Source organism: Leptodactylus fuscus, chromosome 4 (genome assembly GCF_031893055.1).
Source record: "Leptodactylus fuscus isolate aLepFus1 chromosome 4, aLepFus1.hap2, whole genome shotgun sequence".
NCBI lineage: Eukaryota > Metazoa > Chordata > Amphibia > Anura > Leptodactylidae > Leptodactylus > Leptodactylus fuscus.
In genome coordinates this window covers 141,317,682-141,341,251 of record NC_134268.1, presented here as the reverse complement: position 1 = coordinate 141,341,251, position 23,570 = coordinate 141,317,682, and the positions used below count along the sequence as shown (strand labels likewise).

The 23,570-nt window shown below is 42.3% G+C and overlaps 1 protein-coding gene across 1 annotated transcript in view; it reads right to left on the bottom strand.

The window, feature by feature from the left end:
• Positions 1-23,570, bottom strand: part of TRANK1 (tetratricopeptide repeat and ankyrin repeat containing 1) — a 74,445-nt gene that overhangs the window by 34,139 nt on the left and 16,736 nt on the right. The window contains exons 6-9 of the mRNA XM_075271065.1: positions 18,640-18,723; positions 16,719-16,857; positions 15,822-15,962; positions 9,951-10,130 (exon numbers count right to left, since the gene is read on the bottom strand). Coding sequence (XP_075127166.1) covers positions 9,951-10,130; positions 15,822-15,962; positions 16,719-16,857; positions 18,640-18,723 — 544 coding nt within the window. The remainder of the gene's footprint in view (positions 1-9,950; positions 10,131-15,821; positions 15,963-16,718; positions 16,858-18,639; positions 18,724-23,570) is intronic.

Genomic DNA, 23,570 nt, shown 5'->3' with positions numbered 1-23,570 from the left:
TATTCAACAGAACCATCCCCACCTCAAAATATCTCCAGAATCCGCTCTTTCCTTACCGCAGAAACATTAAAGACCCTTATTGTCACCCAGATTCATTTTTGACTTGACTACTGTTATTCCTTACTGATTGGTTTTTCCCTTACTAAACTCTCCCTCTACAATCTATTCTGAATAAAGCGGCCAGGCTTATCTATCAGCCTAAATGCTATAGTGATGCCTCCAGTCTATTCCAGTAAATGCAATGTCTGCCTATTTGATACAGAATACAATATAAATGGATCACTCATTCACAAAGCTCTCCATAATGTCACACCTCCGTATAATTCCTCTCTCAGCTCTGTATCACACAACCCTTGCTCACCATTCAATGACCTAAAGCTAACATTTTTATTTTCAGAACCTTCCACTTCGTCTCCAAGACTTGTCCCAAGTTGCACCTACTTAAGATAAGTCCCAATTTCTACAGCTTCAAACGAATCCTAAAAATCAGTGCACAGTCGGCTTTCTAGCGGTATATAAAACCACATGTGCCTCCATACATGAAAGGTCCTCTTTAAAGTGCTGCGGAATATGTTAGTGCTATACAACTAAAATGCATTATTTATTGATATTATTATATTATTATATTATTATTATTACTACAACTGGTAAATGCCTCCCACAATATTTTTTCAATATTTTTTTTTATATACACCTATCTTTCTTCACGTGTTGCATCTCAGTGCTATATCCCTCTGTATACTGCTCATTTTAATGAAAATTGCCCACAACTTGCATACAATAACATTCATCGCAGGGAAATAGAAAAGCAATACTTAAATACTTGCTAGTATTTTAGCGGACAATCACATTTGTTCAAGATGTGAACAAAGTATAAGGATGACCATACAAGTCAGACTTTTTTGTGTGCAAAAGAGAGGCTCATTCATATATAAGCAACTGAACAATCATTCTGTACAGCTGATCATCAATTAAAGGGGTTGTCTAGTCAAAATTATTATTTTTTCTTTAAATTTGCCAAGTATGGTGGGAAAAAAAAAAAAATTCACACACATTTTTCTGGTGCTCCACTGCCTCCCAGTGCAGTCCAGTCCTCCCGATCCGTTGTGGTCTTCTAGCAGAAGTCCCCACTGCAAGTGACCGCAGAGGCCAATCAGCACACTCAGCGAAAAGCATGTGACGTCTCTACCTTTAGTGGAGGAGATCCAGGACACCACAGTTGGTGCATAGTTTCATTCTGAAAAGATACTGAAGCAGCAGGATCGGACCACACTGGGAGGAAACCGGCGCACCGGGAACAGGCAAGTATGGACTAAGTAACGTATAAACAGTATGTATGTGTAATAATGTGACATTTATATATTCTAAAATGAAGACAGCAGGCAATTATTGCTTTTCAATTTTTTTTTATTTTTTTTACTGAACTCAGGAATTACTACAAAACATTGAAACTATAAAACAATCAAAGTATACCTGAATGATATTATAAACATTAATATTAAAAAATTTTTTAAACTGTGTTAAACTTTCTTCTAAACTTTTTTTTTTTTTTTTAAACAGAGTTCCTTCTCTTCACACTGTTTTTAATGGGTATTTCTGCCACACTTTCTTGCAGTTCCTTCATGCTTTTCAGGCATTTATTAATGCAATGCAGAATATTTTCTTTATCACCGCCTGTTTGAAAAAACAAACAAAATGAAACCTTGAAAGATAAAGAAGGCATGTTATTTTATGTTTTGCAAGGAGCCTTGAAAATGACTTGTTCATTATATACTGTTATTCTTTCTAATCCTATTTGGAGTTGTAGTGGGGCATCAAGTACACAACAGTAAAAATATTTCTTTGGTCCACTGTACATAGTTACATACTTAATACGGTTGAATAAACACGTGTCCATCAAGTTTAACGGATGGGAAAGGGCATTACCTGAACTACAACTCTGCATAGTGGGAACTTGAGATAGAAGCTAACACAGAGGCATAATGACACTGAAAGATAACTGTTGATAGTGACCCTTGTAGTGACTCCAAGAAGTCGTGCCATGGGCAAGGAGGATACTGGTTGACTTGTCTGTTTGCTTATGAGTCCTTTAAAAGGGATCCTATCACTAGAATACCCCTTTTTAACCAAGTACACGATAGAATAGCCTTAAGAAAGGCTATTCTTAGCTTACCTTTCTTTTTCTGATTCGCACTGCCGTTCCTGAGAAATTTCTTATTTCTACTATATGTAAATGAGCACAGGGGGCGTTCCCCTGTCTGAAAACTCTCCAGAGACGCCTCTGTCTTCTTCGCCGGGTCATCGGCTGCATCTTTATCTAAAAGCGCCAACTGCGCATGTCGAACAGGCGCTCGTGTAAGAGGCCACAGGAAAATGACCGACAGACATGCGCAGTTGGCGCATTTAGATGAAGATGCGGCCAATGACCCAGCAAAGAGGCGGTCAAGAGAAGACTTAGGTGTCGCTGCTACTTCCTTGTAAATCAAGGAAGTAGTGACACCTGCTACTTCCTTGGTTCACATAACCTTAAAAGGTTGTCCCAGCTTGTCCTTCTTGGTGTTGCAATCTCAATGAAGTCTATATAATAAAATTCAAACTTTTTTTTTTTTTTTTAAACTTCTCATTGTATTAATCGGGGGAAACAGTATTAGGAGTATAGGCCCTGGGAGGCTAACAATAGGAATATAAGAAACTGATGGCTCCACAGACAGGAAGTTCATCAGATTTGTACCAACAGCAGTAGAAAACAAAACGTGGGGCAAACACCAATGAGAGCCCAAGAAGAGAACACTAGGACAACAGTCAAGAAAAGAAAATGCAGATGATCTGTGTCTCTTAATGAATACAATGAAAAAGGGATTTTATGGCAAGTACAAAAATCCATTATTTTCTCAATATCATTGGGGGATACAGTACAATTTGTTGTCCTATAGCAGTCCCAGAGGGAGGCAAGAGAAAATACCAGTCAACTGACCATCAGCACAAGAGGCTTCCTAAAACTTGTTCTGGACAGGCAGGGCCTATTGAGGATACTATCACTAGCCTAGAAGACAGAAACAATGGATATCCACCAGAATGAGGAGCTCACTGGGATTCTAGGATTCACAGGATAAAATGGAGAAGCAGCTTGGACCTGCAAATGACCTTAAGATACTAAACCAGGGCCCTCAGATGCCCAAAGGTTGCCAAATCCTGACATGGATCCTCAATAGAGGAGCAAGAGCCAGAGCAGCAAGAATGTTGAGACGAAACCCAGAGGTACTAAACTGCCCGAGGCAAATATTGCTCAGGAAAAGAAAGGAAGGAGGAAGAAGCGAAAGGCAAACTAATTTAAGCATGCTGGGGGTAAGAACAACGGGGGGGAAAAATTGACCAAGAGGACATTTACTGACATCAAGCTGCTAAATTACATGTTACCCAACTTTTGGAGGGAAAATGGAGGCTGGAGAGCCCCCTAGTACTGAAAAGGGACACAGAAAGAGCTCTCTGATAGCTAGACACCTAGTTGCCCTGGTGGAGAGAGTGAAAATTGCAGATGGAACCAAAATGGATTAAGTAGTCATTAAGGCCTTCCAGACTAAACCAGGTTGCAAGCTCCATAGAACTGCACTATAGGAGACCTATAGTGAAAGATAATCTCTGTGGGATGCCGGACAAGAGCTCTCGAAGGGTGGAGATAAAGTAGCTGAGATAAGTCAAAATAAGGCAGAGGTAAGAGAGTTTTAGATGGAGGGCACCCCCTTGGGGTTACATGTGCAGCATATACAGGAACAGTGGGAAACCACCAACTCCAACCTGACAATACAAAGAGGTCCAAAGGCAACAAAAACAAACAAAACAACACTTTGCAGGAACAATTAGTCCATAACTCAACTGGGGACAGAAGACTGAGACATGTCCTAAGTCTGGGAAAAGGAAACAAGGAACAGACCTCAACCAGAAAGAAGTCAAATTGAATAGAGAGGCTCGCAGAGTTGGGCCGTCGACAAGGAGCTAGAGAGTCAACAGTCTCGACCCAACAAGAAGAATATCGTGAAGGAGAACACTGAAAAAAAGGCCAGCTCAGAGAGTTCCGATAAAACCATGTAACTTGAGAGAACGGTCAGCTAAGACACGCAGTAAAGCAGTACTAGTAGTAGTCTGTAGGACCTGCCACAGAAAAAAAACGAGGCATCCTGCTAGGAAGAATCAGGGAGTCCCAAATGCAGCCATAAGGGATCAATGACCCTTGGAGTCTGAGATAGCAAGTACTGCTCAGCTAAACCCAGAGACAAGATCACAAAGAAGTCATGTGCCAGAAGAACTCTGGATGGGGATGCAGACCTGAACCTGCTCACTCAGATCGCCATCAAGTGACAGAAGAGCAAAGTTTCCACCAGAGAAGCTATTATCCATGAGAAAAGCAGGAAACCTTGGACAAAAGGGAACGTCCTTCAGAATAGGTAGACTGCCTATTCAATAGCAGAAGGATGGTTACCCAAGGTCGGGTGGGGGGAAGGCCTTGAACTGGTAAAGGAAAAAAAAACAAAAGAAAAATAGGATGAAGTACAACGAAGTGCTGCAACTATTGCCCGTCTGGACCACATAAACATCGCTCTAGGAGGACAAGAGTAAGTGAGGGAGGACAGTTGCAGGGATGGAGACCCCAGCAACATCCAACTCTCAACCCCTGGCCAGAAGACCAGTACCTGAGCTAAGGTCAAGCAGTAGTAGGTCACTAAGGTGAGCAGTATCAACAGGGAGAGAATAATCTGTTACGACAAGATACTGGAAAGCTTCCCAGTGTAGCCTAGACAGCCAGGAGGAGTAAGGAACCGATGGCTCGTTTCTAACAGGCAGCCTAATGAATTTACAGCATTACTGAGCAAGTAGAGTAAAGGAGCTTCTCTCCTCTATTGTGTCTTGTTCAACTGTGGCTCCAAATGTCAGACCAGGAGTTTCTTGGGGGTTGGAATTTTGACATGCATCTGAAAGCCACATTAGCATTCTATGCCAGCTCAGGCACAGATTAGTTTGGTCCAAAGGAATGTTACATTGGCACAGTTCACCGTAACAGGAACTGAAAGGGAGGCTCATAGCCATGCAGCCTATAAAGACACATACCGGTGTTGTGAGAAGCACAAAAAGAGTGGGAGACCTTAAAAAGTCTGGCACTTGAATAAAATTAGTCCCATCCCCAAAAAGGGGATAATCTAGGTTGTTAACGCTCCACAGACAGGAAGCTTAACAGGGTCCTAAACAAGGTCAGTGTTTGTTGTGAGGGAAGGGAAAGGGGAAAAGGAGACTTTAATAGAGAAGTATACCAAGCTCCACCAGGAAACTGCACCTTGTCCTAACCCATCCAGCACCTGGCCATGTAAAAGGTGACATTGGACTGAACCACCAGGACCCCATCACTGTGTGCCACAGTACCTGAGCAACATTATTGTCTTGAGAAAACAGCTAGGTAGGCCAGAGTCACACCCATAGTTGGAAAGGGGGGGGGGGTGTCTTAATCCAGACTAACCCACTAGTGCCTAAGCTACTGCAAAGGTAGTGAAGGGCTCTGAACCTCTGGATTAGAGTGAGGTGATAGTTCTAGGGGGCTATATGGGTGGGAGGCCTCATGTAACAGGTCTGGAGTAGGAGACTTGAGCCTAGGGCAGAGATAGGAGGAGGTGCTATTGCAGCAAGAAATGGGCTGTACTGGTAGTACATATAGACAAAACAATCCCTCAAGATGGGAAAACGCCACTCATAGTATGAGAGGTAGGGACCCTGAAAGGCCTGATGTGCACAATTCAGAGCAGAGAAGAGGAAGCCCTCTCAGTCTTTCTAAAAAGCCGACTTATTAGCGAGCAAGGAAGACCACTTTGACAGAGGAGAGAGAAAATCCATGTAAAGGCAGGCAAAAAAACTAATTCAGGGAAGAAGTGGCATTTCACTAGAGACTGGAATAAATGCAGCATAGGCACAGCAGAAGCCAAGAACTAAATTAGTTCAGCCATACTACTGCAGGGAGGATTTTGGAGAAGAGGGTGCAGAGAAAGAGGAAGGGGTGGGAAGGGCCTAGGAGCTTCACCTGTATTGGAGAGGAGCCCAGGGAGACCCCAGAAGTGACATGGTAAGGGAACCTACCAAAGAAGCATGGCTGGAATTAACATGAATGGATGCAGTGCTGCAGCATGAGGGAGTTTGGAGGGGCACAGCACTGTTGAAGGCAAGCAGCAGAGACATGAAGTTTTCTCACCCCTCCAATGTCTTCAGAGGCTCGCAGGGTCACCACTTCGGTAAACTCACACTGAAAGTGCGATTACTGGTACTCCAGCTGCGGCTGCTGATAAGTAGGGGGACAAGGTGACCTGCAGTAAAGAAAGGTACAAGCTTTTGCAGGAAAAGTTTGGGTGCCTGGCTTCTAGCAACCACAAGGGGGTACAACTAAGGTGGAGTACACACTGCTAACAGACAGCTGTCTTCTACAGGCACTAGTCTAAACCTGAATAACTTCACGTCTCTGGAAAAGGTATAGCCCATTTGGGCAGAGCCAACACTTTCTTATATTCCTATTGTTAGCCTCCTAGTGGCTGAGCCTATACCCATGGTACTGTTACAATGATTTATTGATGATTATTAATGATTTATTTACAATGGTTTATTGTATAGACTCCTATAAGGCTGCTTGAGAGGCTTCACATTTCCAATCTGTATATAGTTCTAAGTTACTGTGCCATGAACCACTGAAGAAAGGTGAGAAGGAATGGTGGTGGATGACCCAACATGGCACAGGGGACCATCAGTAGATTCACTTGCTCCTCAGCCAGAATAAGCCCAATTTTGTTAATTTACTTTTGTAACATTTTACCTACCTATCATATTTGGTGGTGTCTGGGTGGCCTTGTGTTGTTTCCCAACATTCCTGGTCTCCTCACTAGTAGCTGCGTAAAAAATAAAGACATTGAACACCATCCTTTACATCATCCTCTCTATACTGACTAGTAATATCAAATACTGCAGATGTAGTTACAAACTTGAGATAGGTCCTTGCTCCTGAAGTTCTGCAGAAGCAGGTGCAGCAATTTAGGCTACACTTCTTCTGTCAAGAAGTCTACAAATATATAAAGGTTACCAAATACATATACTGTATATATGGATGTGTTTATTTTAAAACATACCTATACTTTTAGGTATCTCATCTACAACCTCCTTTAGTTGTTCAGGATGTGTCTGACTTGGTGGTGAGACAGGATCTATAGTAGTTTTCTCTGCGTGTGGGCAGCAAGCTGAAGCTGTGGATACCGGAAACTCATTTTGAGAGCGCTGTTGTCCTGATGGTAATATGAGAAAAGTAAATTGAAATACACATCACGAAATACAGTATTATACAGGCCTACAGAAATTAAGTGCATAAACTTACTTTTTTTAAATGGATCGCCTCATCCTTCTCAGAGTAATCCTCGCAATATTTTGGTCTGAGCAATTTTGCTCTTTAGACCAGTCAAATCCACATTTCTTCTGTAGGTTTATGGATGATTTTATCCATACTGCTGATTTTCTGTGCATTTGGATATGGGCAAGTGGCCTTGCGGGTATTATAGTCCTATTTATTCACTAGCTGGACCAGCTCCTCCATTTCGTCCCTACTCATGGGAGTAGCCCTGCTACTGTTTCCATTTGCTGCCGCAGAATTTACATTGCCTAGGAGGGCCAGAAAGCAATGTTCCTTGTGTAGAATGTTTGTGTCGGTGATGAGGTAGAAAATGATCAGGATCAGATGCATCAGGTATGCACAAGAACATGTTTTTTTTTTCTCTTATTTTGTTCTTCTGATTTAAATTTGTATTAAGGGTCCCCACCCAGGCAACTGTCACTGTAGCTGATCCCTGAGGATTCAACCCCTGGACCCTGTGTCCATCAGCTCATGCAATTGCCTACAGCCAATGTAAGTTATTCAGAGAACACAGCTGTAAGTAGAAGACAATGTTCACAGTATAGTGGAAGTGCCTACCCCAGGGTACTGCAGTTCTGCTACAAGGTAAACCTGCTTCTGGATTTGTCCAAAGGCAACCAGAATAGCTGAACAGTTTGGAGTTGGGTTGTTGGATCCCCAGCAATTACTTACAGTGAATGGATCATTAGTAGGACAGTGAGCCTAGAAAACCACACCTAATGACATGTTTATTAAATGCTTATATATTATTCTTGCTTAGGTTACACTACTAGTTCCATCAGGTCTGGAGAGAAATGCTATAATCCCACCCAATCTACTCCCTACTCTGACCAGTGTCTGAAAAACAAAACCTATAAAGAAATTGACGCAAAAAAAAAAAAAAAATAAATAAATTTCATCGGAGACTAATATTGACTTTTCTAAGAATCCTTCAGCATGAGGGTTGTGTTCAAAAGGGAGCTTAATAAAGTCAATGCTTCGAAAATTCTTAAAAAAAAAAAAAAAAAAAAAACCTGCCAAACAACCAACCACGTTTGAGACATGACTCAAAATTCTGGAGCATGCCCTTATGACACAGAAGAAGGATGAGGCGAACCATTTTGCCAAAAAAGCAGCAAGAAAATGAGCTGTCTTGCTTTTGAAGAAATACTGTGTGTTGTCTGTTATAATCTGTTCCTGGTCTCCTCACTAGTAGCTGCGTAAAAAATAAAGACATTGAACACCATCCTTTACAAAAAAAAGTGTGGATGAGCCATATAATTATAACCTGGTCTACATCAATTTCATTGACTTGACGGTAGAGGGCAGCATAACAGAGGCACTGTCTCCCTGTTTACATCTTGGGAGACAGATTTGCATATTCTTCCCATGTTCTCTTGCAGTGGAGCAACAATGGCTGTATAAGTCTCCACACACCTGAAAAGGTGGTCTCTCCCTAAGCAGTGACATTATCCCCATAATTAAAATTTGGACAATTATTGCCCTCTTAGTTTTACGACAGACTTGTTTTCTGCTTGCAACCAATATTTTACTTGTTATAACTTCTGCAGAACTTATTACACCTTATATTTCACTTGAACATATTTAATACAGGATGTGTTAATTTTCTCTTCATATCTGGATTCAGCAACTTTCATTTTGTTAAAATCAGCCAAAAGACATTTTCTCTTTTTTTAAATGTAGACCAGTGTTCTCTACCATCACATTTCCAAAGACTAATCATAAAAATGCAGTGTAGGTTTTGTGATTTCCCACCATTTTCCAATGAACTCCATTATACTTAGCTACAATTTTTTTTCATTTGTTTAGATTGTTTGCAGTAAAAGTTACCACTAAGGTCAAGTTCACATCAGCTCATTTTTCAATCTCTTACTCTCATCCATTAACGGGTCAGAGCAAAGGACTGTAAAATTCATAACAGGTGAATTTTAAGATAAAGACAGGTGCACACACAGCACATTCAGTCACTGTAATATGAAAGACAAGACAGAGACTTTCTTCTGTCTTACTTTTTCACTTTTCAAATGGAAGATAAAGTCCAGGGATCACAATTTTATTTTCCATCGGAAAAGTGAACAAAGTTTCCGTCTTGTCTTTTACATTATAGTGAACGATGACAGATGCAGACAGAATGTCATTACATTAGTTTCACAATACAGTATATTTTGTTAAACTTTGTTTTAATTGACTTTTATTGCACTATTGATAAACAACTGCCAAGTTGACAAATTCCTTTGAAACACTTCATATACACTGCCCAACTGAATCCACTGTACGTATTTGTGTTTCCTTGGTGTCTGTTTGATCGATCATTATTGTTTCTATGTTTTGGACAATCATCCACATGAACTAGTTGGCCAACAATCTCATATATACTCTCATAGGGAAACAATCAATCTAACACTCTCGCTCTAAATCTCTAAGTGTATTATCAGCTTAAATTATATTTTCCAATCTCTCATAGCATGTTTAAATGACATATAATGTGAGGTTTGTACAGCAATAAATGTACAATAGATAGTACCGGTTGTACTGGCTGATGGATCTGCAGTAGAAAGACGGCTTGCTACATGCTTCTTGATTATGTCCTCTGCTTTGAAGTTTTTATTCCTTTTGAGTATAGTTGCAGCATCCTTTCCCTGTTCATTAGTGATGCATGGGTCCACTCCTAAATCCAGAAGCATCCTTACATCTTGTGCTTGACCTATGGGACACATGTTAAGATTTGGTGTTTAGAAGCAGAATAGATCAGTAAAATTTATTCAATTTCACAAATGCCTTTGGCCTCCAAAACACCAACTCCCGAGCTATATAGGTCTTCATTAGAGATGAGCGAACAGTAAAATATTCGATATTCATTTCGAATAGCCGCTCAATATTCAACTATTCGAATGAATATTGAACCCTATTATAGTCTATGGGGAAAAATGCTTCGTTTCAGGGGAACCCACCATTCGACTCAGGAGAGTCACCAAGTCCACTATGACACCCCAGGAAATGATGCCAACACCTCTGCAATGCAACTGGGACAGGAGGGGAAGCATGCCTAAGGGCATCTAACAAACCCAAGTCACAGTTTTACCATAACATCACAGCCTATCAACTACACATTTTCAACATTCAAAAAAACCACTATGAAAGTGAAAGCGAAAAATACCTGGAAACCTTCTTTCCTCCCCAATTGGATGGACAGAAACCCAAATTTAAAGCTAAAGAAACATTAAAAGCACCCCTTTAAATCGCGTTGCCCATGACAACCATAGATGGAATAGGCAATGGGAAATCCAACAGTACCCACCCTTAACTGTCATTGTGGATGTGTGTGTGATGTGGTAAGACCTTCAAAAATTCACTTTTCTGGTCCTTAACGTGAGCCCTTCCAAATTAAGTTAGAGGCCCTTAAGCTGAGCTACCAGCAGAGATTGAGGCCCTTCAGGTGACTTAAGCCTTTTACCTGCAGAATTTTAGGTCCTTTAACTTAGTTCTGCCTTGCACCAGCAGAGATTTGTTGGTCCTTTGGGTGAGTTGAGCCTTTAAAAAGCAGAGATTTAGTTTTTGGCCCTTTGGGTGATTTGAGCCTGTAAACAGCAGAGATTTATTTTTGGCCCTTAGAGTGAATAGAGCCTTTAAAAAGCAGTGTTTTGGGCCCTTGGAGTGAGTAGACCCTTGCACCGGCAGTGTTTTTTGCCCTTGGGGTGAGTAGACCCTTGCAATGGCAATGTTTTTGGCCCTTGGAGTGAGTAGAGCCTCTAACCAGCAGAGTTGGGGGAATCAGGTTGGATTGAGCCTCTAACCAGCAGAGTTGGGGGGAATCAGGGTGGATTGAGCCTCTAACCAGCAGAGTTGGGGGGAATCAGGGTGGATTGAGCCTCTAACCAGCAGAGTTTGGGGGAATCAGGGTTGATTGAGCCTAGTAGGAGCAGAATTGTGCAACGCTGATGGTGGAGGAGTAGTATGAGGAGGAATTGTAGAGGATGAGCACACACATGAAACTTCATGTCGGGGTGCTTGACACCAGTGGACATGAAAATGATGGGTCTATCCAGTGGCTGTTCATTTTGATCAGCGTCAGCCGGTCAGCTGGCTGCGCTTATCCATAATTATGCCACCGGCTGCGCTGAAGAGCCTTTCTGAAAGAGCGCTGGCAGCAGGGCAGGAAAGGACCTCCAATGCGTACAGCACAAGTTCCAGCCACAAATCCAACTTGGAGACCCAATAAGTATAGGGCGCAGAGGGATCGGAGAGAACAGGGCTGGGGTCGGCCAGGTACTCCCGCAACATGCGCCTATACATGTCCCTCCTGGTGACACTAGGCCCCTCAGTGGCGGTAGTTTGGCGAGTTGGTGCCATTAACGTGTCCCAGACCTTGGAGAGTGTGCCTCTGCCAGGTGTGGACCGGATGGCAGTTGTTAGCCTCTTGGAGGAACTCTCTTCTCTTCCGCCAACGAGAGTTGATGGAAACATCTCCATCATATTCTACACCAGTTGCTTGTGGCAATCACTGATGTGACTGGCCCTCCCCTCTACCGGAATAAAATTACAAACATTATTTTTATACCGGGGGTCGAGGATTGCAAAAATCCAGTATTCGTTGCTCTCCAGGATTTTGACAATGCGTTTTTCAGTTGAAAAGCACTCCAACATATATTCAGACATTGGTGCCAGAGTGTTACTTGGCATAACTTGGCTGCCCCCACCGGAATGGTCACTCTCCATTTCCTCCTCCATTTCGCCCCAACTGCGCTGCAGCAATGGGACGCACTGAACTTCCCTGCTAGCCTCCTGTGTGACAATGAGATCTGCCACTTCGTCATCCTCCTCCTGCTTTTCCTCCCTCAATTTACACTGTGAAGCGGACAGGAGTGTGCCCTGAATATCCTGCTGGGATGGTTCTGCTCCTATGCCTGATTCCTCAGTGTCCAATGCGTTGTCCCTGATGGTGATAAGGGATTCTCGCATCACACACAGGAGCGGGATTGTGACACGCACAAGCGCCGTACTTTCACCAGTAGCTCGGGTAAATTGGGGTACGTTTTTAAAAACCGTTGCACCACTAAATTGAACACGTGGGCTGGCTGTGGCCTGGCTTCGGTGAAGCAGCTGTCCTCTGCCTCTGGACATGCCTCTGCCTCTAGCCACCCTCTTTGGTGCTGCACTTCCCTCCACATCTACACTGCTCTCTCCACTTGACATCCACCCTGTCCAGGTTGGGTCAGTGTCCTCGTCGTCCACCACCTCCTCTTCCAATTTCTCTGTTGGCTCCTCCTCCTCTTGCACACCAACGATGGCAACAGGCTGCCCTGATGGCAACTGTGTCTCGTCATCGTCGTCACTGAGGGCCGATTGCTGGTCAACAACAACAACAGGAGATAACGGATGCTCCAGTTTTTGGGCATCAGGACACAGCAACTCATTTGTTACCTCCGGTGATGCAGAACATTGTGGGACGGAGAGAGGGACAGTGAATGGACCTGAAAACAGCCCCTGGGAGGTGGGAAAGGTGGGATTACATTGCTGGGAAGATTGGGCATGTTGTGAGGAAGGAAGACCAGACTATTGAGTAGGAGGAGGAGTTGAGGTAGAGGCTGACTGGCTGGTGGAGAATGTGCTGGAAGCATTATCTGCCAGTCATTGTAACACCTTTTTCTGGTGCTCGGGCCTGTTTAGTCTTGTACCCTGCACCCTACTTAATTTGGCCATCAAGCCAGAGACTGTGGGGAAGCGCAATGCTTGCTGCCGCAGAGTAGGTAGACGCTGTTGGTTGAGCGCAACCTTGCTCCACATCTGCATTCCCACGCCTCCATCCTGGCCCCCTTGGGCTAGCCTTACGCATTTTTTGATGTATACTAATGCCTTTTTATGGTCTATACACCGAGAAAAGCTGGGTTGAGCGTATCTGGCTGGACTGAATTGCTCTGTATCCCTGTTAGGTGTTTGGGGGGACACTGCCTCCAAAGCTGAGTTCAGCATATCTGGCTGGACTGATTTGCTCTGTATCCCTTTTAGGTGTTTGGGGGGACACTGCCTGCAAAGCTGGGTTCAGCGTATATGGCTGGACTGATTTGCTGTGTATCTGGGTTTTGATGATTGAGTGCCATCTGTTTTAAATGGCCCATTAAGCTGGGTTCAGCGTATCTGGCTGGACTGAATTGCTCTGTATCCCTGATTTGGGGAGACACCCCATTGAAATCTCGACTCCTCTCCCTGCAGTGTATAGCTCTGAAAAGAGCTGTTGTTGTTCTTCAGTTTAGCCACCTCCCCTGCACAGTTATTGGTGCAAAAAAGCGCCAGGGAAGGTGGGAGGGGATACTAATTTTCAGTGCGTTTGCCTCGTGGTATTCGATTGGAATCGAATGGTCTGATATTCGATCGAATATCTATTCGATCGAACTGTGTTCACTCATCTCTAATCATCATTGCTGTTAACTGTTGTATAGTTGTACCTTTTTACTGATTTAAAACCATTCAAAAGCGTTTTCTGGTCAATTCAGAATGATATCTTATCGATAAAAAAACCCCAAAAACAAATATACATATGTTCTATATTGGTCAGTTTTGACAGACCCATAAACCCAATAAAAATCCACAGACCTGTTGTTACTCCTCCCAGTTTCCCTGTCCCTTCACTCAAACTTTACTCCCCCTGATCGTTTCAGTTGTGGTTTGTATTGTTTTACTTAAATCACAAAAACTTTAATAATAATAAAACTTTTAATGCATTTGCTGATGCCCAAATTAACCAAAAAAAAAAAAAAACCCACACAACCAATGAAATTCATCAGTGTTTTTTTTTTTTGCTTAATGGGCCATTTAAAACAATATGGCACTCAATCATCAAAAACAAACATGTAATGGATACAAATCACTGTAAAAAAAAGACCAATTAATCCATTTTTATCATAGCTAATGGACACAGTCGTGTGAATTTGGCCTTATTGTTATATGTAAAAATGTTTTTTTTCTACCCTTTAAAATCTGTATAGTTAATACCCCTATGGAGTTTGAACAAGTAATCCTTTGATTGCTCATACAGCAGATTGAAATACTTAGGATAAGCTCACACTACCATTATTACATTTTCTTGCTCATCCTCATGAATCATTAATAGTCATATTCACTGATGTAGAGGGAAGGAAGAATCATCTGTCTGAACTGACTCTAATGTGAAGAACATGACAAAAGCTTTGCTTGTTACTTTTCTGATGGAAGAAAAAGTTGTGCATACAGGACTTTCTTCTTTTACAAACGTAAAGTAAAAAGCCCAAGGGAAAATTGTATATTTATAGTGCTCTGGAATGGACACTAGACAGAATGGGCTCCATATGCATCCGTCACTCTATTGCAATTAATGTCTGTTGCTCTTATCCTGTGACAGATTAGAACAACATACATTTATAATGGTAATGTGAATGTTCACTGACTTTTATAGATAGATGCCTTTATATTCAAGACAAATTAACAGACAAAAAAATCCTATAACTCAATAACTACCTGTTCAAAAGTATGACACTGCTGTGCTCGGAGCACAGGGGGAATGCCTCCTATGCTCCTTGAGCTTCATTTACATATTTGCCAAAAACGATATATTGAAAAAATGGCTGTGAGCAGGAGAAAAAGAGAAGTAGGACTAGAATAGCCTTTCTAAAGGCTATTCCAAAGTGTGTTTACGTAAAAAAAACTAAATCCCCAATGACAGACTCCCTTTAAGCCAGATACAAGTCCAAAATGCTACATGTAATACTTTATGTCGCTACATGTACTAAAATAGTGGGCACATGAAAGGGACAAAAGTTTACTAGGCTCCTAACGTGCCACCCTACAGAATACTGTATAATAAAGGAGATATATTCAAAAAGGGAGAGATTTGTTAAAATGGTCTAAAAAAAAAATTTCCTAGTTTCCCAAAATAACCAATCACAATGCATCTTTCATTTTTCTGGAGTGGAATACAAAATTAAAGCTGCACTAATTGGTTGCTATGGGTAACTCTGACAGTTTTGGATTTGATTTAATAACTCTGCCCCAAGGTGAGCAATGAACAAGACTGTATATATTTCTTCAGTGACAAGTATAGATTTAAGGGCAGACTCAAAAATACCCTCTTGGTAGCAAGAAGGGATCATGGCCCTCAGTCTGCAATACATTTTTTCTATTTGCGAAGTTTATTCCTTTATCATGCACAGTTTTCCGCTACATCCCTAAATGCCTGGGATAATGCGACCATGGAAGATTACACCTTATAGACATCCTGAAGGCGAACATCACCTCAGCCTACAGCCATGGCTTCACAACTTGACCAGGGATGCAACAGTAGTGTCCAGCTTCGATCTCAGCCTCCCATTAAAAAAAACCGGTAGGCAGAACATGCCTCTAATAAAAAAACATTGCTACTTACGCTTAACAGAATACCCCTGTGGATTGGTTGGATAAGATGCTACCAGATGGAGAACTGTGTTACCATCTCTGTCTTTTTCATTGATGCGATGCTTCAGATTTGGCTTCTTCTTTGTAACAAGTAAGAAAAGGCTGTTGTCGGCTATTAAAAATCAAAAGCATTATTGTCAATGCAGTTAAAGCTCAGGAAACATTATATACCATAAGAAATATTATTCAAATCATGCTTGGTTAGAATTATTCTCAGTCTAAATCTATACAAACAATAAGATGATTTTATTTAAACACTGCTAAGTATAGCGGCTGGCGGCTTTATCTCCTAAGTACCAGGACCTACCATCAGGGTCCTGGGAACTGCAGTTTTTACTCTGTTCACAGATTGTATTTTGTTATCTCTCTCTTCTGCCTCCTACAGACACTAGACTAAAACTGTCCGGCATAGTGTCTCTAGAGAAGATGTAGCCCAGAGGCAGAGTCAACACTTCTTTTTGTTTACCTAGTGTCAGCCTCCTAGTGGCCAGGCCTTTACTCATTGGTGCTGTGTCCCCCAATGATATAAACGAGAAAGTATTTATCTTGATAGGAGGAAAGAAGAAGCATACATTACAGTGCCTGCCTGTGATCCTTGGACAGGGGATAAACAAGGAGATATGCATAGAGGGAAACAGAGATTGATAGGTCATATGTTATCTTCTATGGGAATAAAGAAAGCAACACTGCCATCCTCCTGATGCGGCCATTACTCAATTCCTTTACTGTATCATCCCTACATTCACGTGATCTGCAGGAAAGCAGCTAAGACTCTCCCGCACATCAAGAGGAAATGTCAAATAAATTACAGTAAAATGATGACCTCTGGTGGGAATACCCCTTTAAATTTCCAAAATTTTATTAATACCTGATTTCAAACAGAGTTGTATGACAACATGAAGGGTATGCTCTCCAAAGGTTTCCACATCAGCACCCATGGTTACAAGCCAAATGACAAGGTCGTTGATGGGACGTATATCTATGCCAGGAGTGTAGCGCACACAAGTCTAAAAAAATAAATAAATTTGGCACTTTTGTAAAACATTAATGAAACACAATTGATTCACTAATTTCTGAGGCAACGGAAGCTTGGTTCACATCTGCGTTTAGTATTCCGTTCAGGGAGCCCGCATGGAGACCCCCTGAACAGAATAGCGAACGCACAGACATGTGCTTATGAAAGCACATGGACCCCATAGACTATAATGGGGTCCGTGTGTTTTCTGTGCGGTGACCACAAGGAATATGCAGAGAGAAAAGTACTTCATGAACTACTTTTCTCTCTGCATGACTTGTGAAGACACTGCAGAGAAAACACACGGACCCCATTATAGCCTTTGGGGTCTATGTGCTTTCATAAGCTCACCACATGTCTATGCGTTCACTATTCTGTTTGGGGGGTCTCCATGCGGACTCCCTGAACCGAATACCGATGAGAACCAGGCCTCAAAAAAAAAAAAAAAAAAATTCCCTGTCACTTTTCCTGGCGTGTCTAAGGCCCCAGGGCAAATGACAGTGAAAAACAATGTGTAAAAGGACATCACGTCTGTTTTTTTTTAGTACAAATGGTACTCAATAGGTATGGGACAAATTGAGCACTTGTGTCAAATTCTTATGAGTTTAGTTTGTACAATGTTCAATGTGTGGTAAAAATAAGTTTCATTTTATCTTATACATGACATGTTCTATTTTGTAATATTAGCTCAGCACCATCACAGCGATAAAATCGATGCTAGATTTTAATACCTTTACAAAAACCCAAAACTGTGAGAATTTAAAAAAAGATATTTTTGTTGCCATATTCGGACACCCATTTTTTATGTGCCCACGTAGAGAGTTGTAAACGTAATTTTTTTTATAGCACAAGATGTAACTTTTATTTGTAGCCTTTAACTCCATAAAGGGGGAATTCCCATGTACATAGTTATTTATAAATTTGTAGATAATTAAAAGTTAAACTTTTTTGCAAATATAAGTAATTAAACTGGTCACAGTCTTGTTGTCTTGATCAGTTGCCAGTGGATGCAACCATTAATGCAGGAACTTTCTAAGGTCAGAAAATCCACCATGATTTCCTTATTATATAGCTTCTCATACATGTAGTGTCCCTGCATGATATGCCAACTGCAAAAAGAAAATCATAGTTGGGATCCTGACAAGTCCCAGACCATAGAAAGTTATTGCTTTTGTGGTTGTAACCATTGGCAACCAATTAAGACAACAGACTGTCATCACTAAGAAAGTTAGAGAAAATCTTTAAACCTCTGGGTCAAGCTATGGAGCTCCTCATATAGGGGAGGTGAGAGCTCCGGGATTACTGTGCTATCTTCAGCTTTTCCACTTATCAGCCGGTTTAATTGAATTTGGCTGATAAGGGCTGAGATAAGAAGTCCATTACCTCTGTATGTAATGAAAGCGCACTCAAATCCAGCTCTGCTACATCAGTTTCCACATCAGCGTCATACTGTGGATCATAGCAGATAGCAGAGCAAGTGAAACCCCGCCCACCAATGTGCGAGAAATCCAGGAGTACAGAGCCTTCAGGCTTCAGAATAAGAGTTATGGGAATACCCCTTTAAACTGTCAACATCCACTGTGCTATTCTAGAGGATATGGGCAAAGAGAATTTAATACATAGTATTGAGAAGAACATCTTTATGAAAAGATGGACAAGAATGTACCACATGGAGCTAAAAAAAAAAAAAAAAAAAAAAAGATTCCATCTCAGACATTTTATTCGGCTTACATATATTCTACATACAGTATTGCTATAAATATGCATACTTTACCTCAAAGATGCCCCCCAATGGGACTTTCAAGTCATTAATGTCTGGTGGCAGTTTGTCCTTGAATGACATTAAAAAAATGCAGGACTGCGAAAGAAAGATACATTTATTATACATTCTGTGATTTTGTGTCAATCACTACTGTGCTCTTGGAATTTCTACAGTTCATAAAATGTTAACAAATGGTAAAATTATATATATATATATATATATATATATATATATATATATATATATATATACCTTCAGTAAAGAGAAGTGTGCGATGCATCTGAGTTTAGTATCATTCATTAGAAACAGACATAACTTCCTCAGTGTATAAACACACAAATGCATCTCTCAGTGATCTGTAATTTGTGTGGTAGAATTGGAGACCGTATAATCTGATTCACTCCATGGGCACACAAATCCATCAATCTGCTGCTCGTGCTTACATAGTCCTCAACATGGTAGTACAAATTATAGGGAGTAGTAGTATAACACAAAGGCTCTTCAAATTACTGAGAAGAAAATGGAGATCTGACCTCTTCCTTTATTCCATATAAAGACTTGTGGACAAACAGATGTTTTCTTTACATACAACCTCTGTGACAGTATAGTACAGTATAGTACAGTAAGAATGTCATTGTTTGCAACAGTGGCATACTACCGTTTTATAAGGGGGTGTTCACACTACAGCTGGTGACAGTCAGTAGTGTCCGTTACTATTGTCCATTACAAGATTTTAGAAATGGGCACTAGCTGAACTGTCACAAATCCATTAAAATTTCCATTCATTTCAATGGGATTTTATCTTGTGTCTGTTATACACTCAATCCGTCACATGCCCGTTTTTGTTCATCCAAAAAATAAATAAAAATAATTCTTACACACAGGACTTTTGTGCCCATTAAGAAAAAACAAAAAACACTGTCTCATGATGAACCTCAAGCGTTCATTATTTTTTAACATTAAATTGTATAGGTAACAGGGTGTCCATTATAGAGTCCGTTTTTTTTTTTTATTTACAGTATAAAAACAGACACTAACTGATGCTAATGTGTCCGTTTTTTAATTGATCCATTAAATGGACACAAATGGAGGGGTGTACATTAATGTCTGTTATAGTAGGTGTCCATATTGTTTTTTTTGTTTGTTTGTTGTAGTTTTTTTTAAACGGACATCATAACATCATAATATCGTGAACCCAGTCTTCGGCTGGAATGGATCCTTAATAATGGGATCTACACTAACCACTTTATAAGAAAAAAAAAAAAAAAAGTTTTTCTTTGCCTTCTAATGAGTTGTTAGCTTAGGGTTCATCCGGATTGCTAGTAACAATACATAGTATTTGGTCTAGTTATAAAGCCTGAGAGGGAGTAGCATGAAACAGATTCAAAGACAATACCAACCACGCCTCAAGCAGTACAGGCAGCATATTATAAGAGAGTGAATTCTGCCCATAATGCTTTAGGCAGAAGAGGTTTTGTTGTCAATTTATTTTCGGTGCAGATTTTGCTGTCATTTTTCATTGGAACGGAAAATATAAAGAAAGAATTTATTACTGCTCCTTCCTGTTGAATCCACTCCTGGCTTTGGTTTAAAAACACAGCAAAATCTGCACAAAACATAAAAAGCAATATACACGTATCTACATCCTAAGGGTTGGTTCACACAGAAGTTTATGAAGGCGGTTTCATAAACCACCTGATGGACCGCCCCCCATTCACTTCAATGGAAGTCACTAGCGTTGTTTTTTCCCCTAGCGCTTTTTTTCAGCTGGCAGGAAAAAAAAGCGACATGATCTATCTTCAGGCAGTTTTCGCCCGGAAAGCCCCTTTGAAGTCAATGGGAGGCGTAAAAAATGTGACGCAGTATTTTGTCGCATTTTTTTTGCAAAAACCGCTTCAAAAACTGCTAGTGATTTTTTAATGAGAAGTTTCCAGGTAGGTGATAGGGTTCAATCACAGGACAAAATCTACCAGCCTAGAATTTACATGGAGTTCAGAGGGCCCCATAGCAAACTTGTATACACATATATCCTTTCCAACTCTGTTAGTTTATCAGTCCATATATAATCTCTTTGCTAGTACCCATGTTAAATGGTATTCTTCTTTAGGTTCTTTCTTACAATGGGGAACTGGGATAAGTCCAGTCATATGTGCGTACCCTGTGTCTCATGGGTGGTCCCGCAGCAGCTGCAATGGCCAACTCTGTAGTATATACTAAATTGTGCTAGCTGGCATGTTCTACTACTATTATTATTATTATTTTTATTTATTTATATAGCACCATTAATTCCATGGTGCTTTACATTTGGGGGTTACATACAATACACAGAATACACAGGTACATATCATACTAACAGTGATCGACTGGCACAGTGGGGTAGAGGGCCCTGCCCGCGAGGGCTTACAATCTATGAGGGAAGGGGGTAGAGACAGAAGGAGAGGGGGAGACTGTACAGATGGGGGTGCGGTGATAGTGTTATTGGAGGTTGTAGGCCTTCCTGAATAGGTGAGTCTTCAGCGCCTTCTTGAATCCTGTGATTGTGGGGGTCAGTCTTATGTGTCGTGGTAAGGAGTTCCAGAGTATGGGGGATGCACAAGAGAAATCTTGGAGACGGTTGTGTGAGTAGCGGATGAGAGCAGAGCGGAGTAGGAGGTCATTGGAGGATCTGAGGTTACGTGTGGGCAGGTAGCGGGAGATGAGGTCAGAGATATATGGAGGGGACAGGGTGTGGATGGCTTTGTATGTTAGTGTTAGTAGCTTGAACTCAATTCGCTGGGCTATTGGTAGCCAGTGGAGGGACTGGCAGAGGGGAGCATCTGATGAAGATCGGGGGGTGAGGTGGATTAAGCGAGCAGCGCAGTTTAGGGTGGACTGGAGGGGGGCCAGGGTGTTAGCTGGGAGTCCATGGAGAAGGGTGTTGCAGTAGTCTAGGCGGGAGATTATGAGGGCCTGGACGAGCATCTTGGTAGTTTCCTGGGTGAGGAAGGGGCGAATTCGGTGGATGTTCTTGAGTTGGAGGCGGCAGGAGGTGTTGAGGGCTTGAATATGTGGCTTGAAGGATAGTTCAGAGTCCAGGGTTACCCCAAGGCATCGGGCCTGTGGGACAGGGGTAATTGTGGTTCCATTAACTTTGATAGATGGGTCAGGTGGTGGGGCCATACAGGATGGGCTGAAGATGATAAACTCTGTTTTCTCCATGTTGAGTTTGAGAAAGCGGGAGGAGAGGAAGGAGGCTACGGCTGCTAAACAATCTGGAACTCTGGCCAGCAGGGAGGTAATGTCTGGTCCAGAGATGTAGATTTGGGTGTCATCGGCATAGCAGTGGTACTGAAAGCCGTGAGATTCTATGAGTTGGCCCAGGCCAAGGGTGTAGATGGAGAACAGGAGGGGTCCTAGGACGGAGCCCTGGGGGACACCTACAGAGAGAGGGCGAGGTGAGGAGGTGGTGTGCGAGTGGGAGACGCTGAATGTGCGGTCTGTGAGGTATGAGGAGATCCAGGAATGGGCCAGGTCTGAAATACCAAGGGATGAGAGAATTTCTAACAGGAGGGAGTGGTCAACTGTGTCAAAGGCAGAGGAGACGTCGAGGAGGACAGAGTAGTGGCGCTTGGCTTTGGCGGTTAGCAGGTCATTAGTGACTTTTGTTAGGGCAGTTTCAGTGGAGTGCCGGGGTCTGAAGCCTGACTGAAGTCTGTCAAAGAGCAGGTTGGATGAGAAATAGGAGGAGAGTTCAGAGTGGACATGCTGCTCAAGAAGTTTTGAGGCGTACGGGAGCAGAGAGATGGGACGATAGTTGGCAGGAGAGGACGGGTCAAGGGACGGTTTCTTAAGTATAGGAGTGACAGTGGCGTGTTTGAAGGCTGAGGGGAAGGATCCATTGGTTAGGGATAGATTGAAGAGATGGGTTAGGGCTGGAGTAATGACTTCAGCGAGTTTGGGGATGAAATGTGACTGAATTGGGTCGAGCACGCAGGAGGTGAGGTGGGATTTGGAGATAAGGGAGGAGAGTTTTTCGTCAGTTATGGAGGAGAAGCAGGTCAGGGATGAGGAACAGTAAGTAGTTGGGTAGAGGGGTTGTCGGGGGAGTAGGGTGAGACTGTCTCTGATGGTGTCAATTTTAGTTTTAAAGTAAGAGGCAAAGTCGTCAGCTGAGATAAGTGATGTCGGAGGGGGGGCGGGAGGACGGAGGAGGGAGTTGAAGGTGGAGAATAGCTGTTTGTGGTTGCGAGAGAGTGAAGATATGAGTGTGGTGAAGTAGACCTGCTTTGCGGAGGTGAGTGCGTTCTTAAATGAGAGAACTGCTTCTTTGTACCTGAGGAAATCCTCCTTGGAGTGGCTTTTCTTCCAGAGGCGTTCTGCAACCCGCGAGGCACGTCTCAGTTTTTTAGTCAGGTCAGTGTGCCAGGGTTGTCTATTGATCGGTCGGGCTCTGGTGTATGTGTAGGGGGCTACAGAATCAAGGGCTGAGGTAATGGTGGTATTATAGAAGGCAGCAGCTGCATCTGTGTCCTGGAGTGAGGATATGTCAGCGAGTGGTAGGAGAGAGTCTGAGAGCGTGCAGGTGTCAAGGCGGTTGAGGTTCCTGCGGGGGCGTGTTGGTTTAGAAGTTGGGGAGTCTATTGGAGAGGAGAGGGCAGAGAATATCAGCAGGTTGTGGTCCGAGAGCGTGGATGGAGAGTTAGAGAGGTTGCATATGGAGCAGAGGCGGGTGAATATTAGGTCTAGTGTGCCCCCCTTTATGTGGGTGGCAGAAGAGGACCATTGGGAGAGACCAAAGGAGGCGGTGAGGGACAGGAGACTGGAGGCGGAGGGGTGGTCTGTGTTAATGGGGATGTTGAAGTCGCCCATGATGATGGTGGGGGTGTCTGTGGAGAGGAAGTGTGTGAGCCAGGTGGTGAAGTGGTCGATAAAGGCAGTGGTAGGTCCCGGCGGTTGATATATGA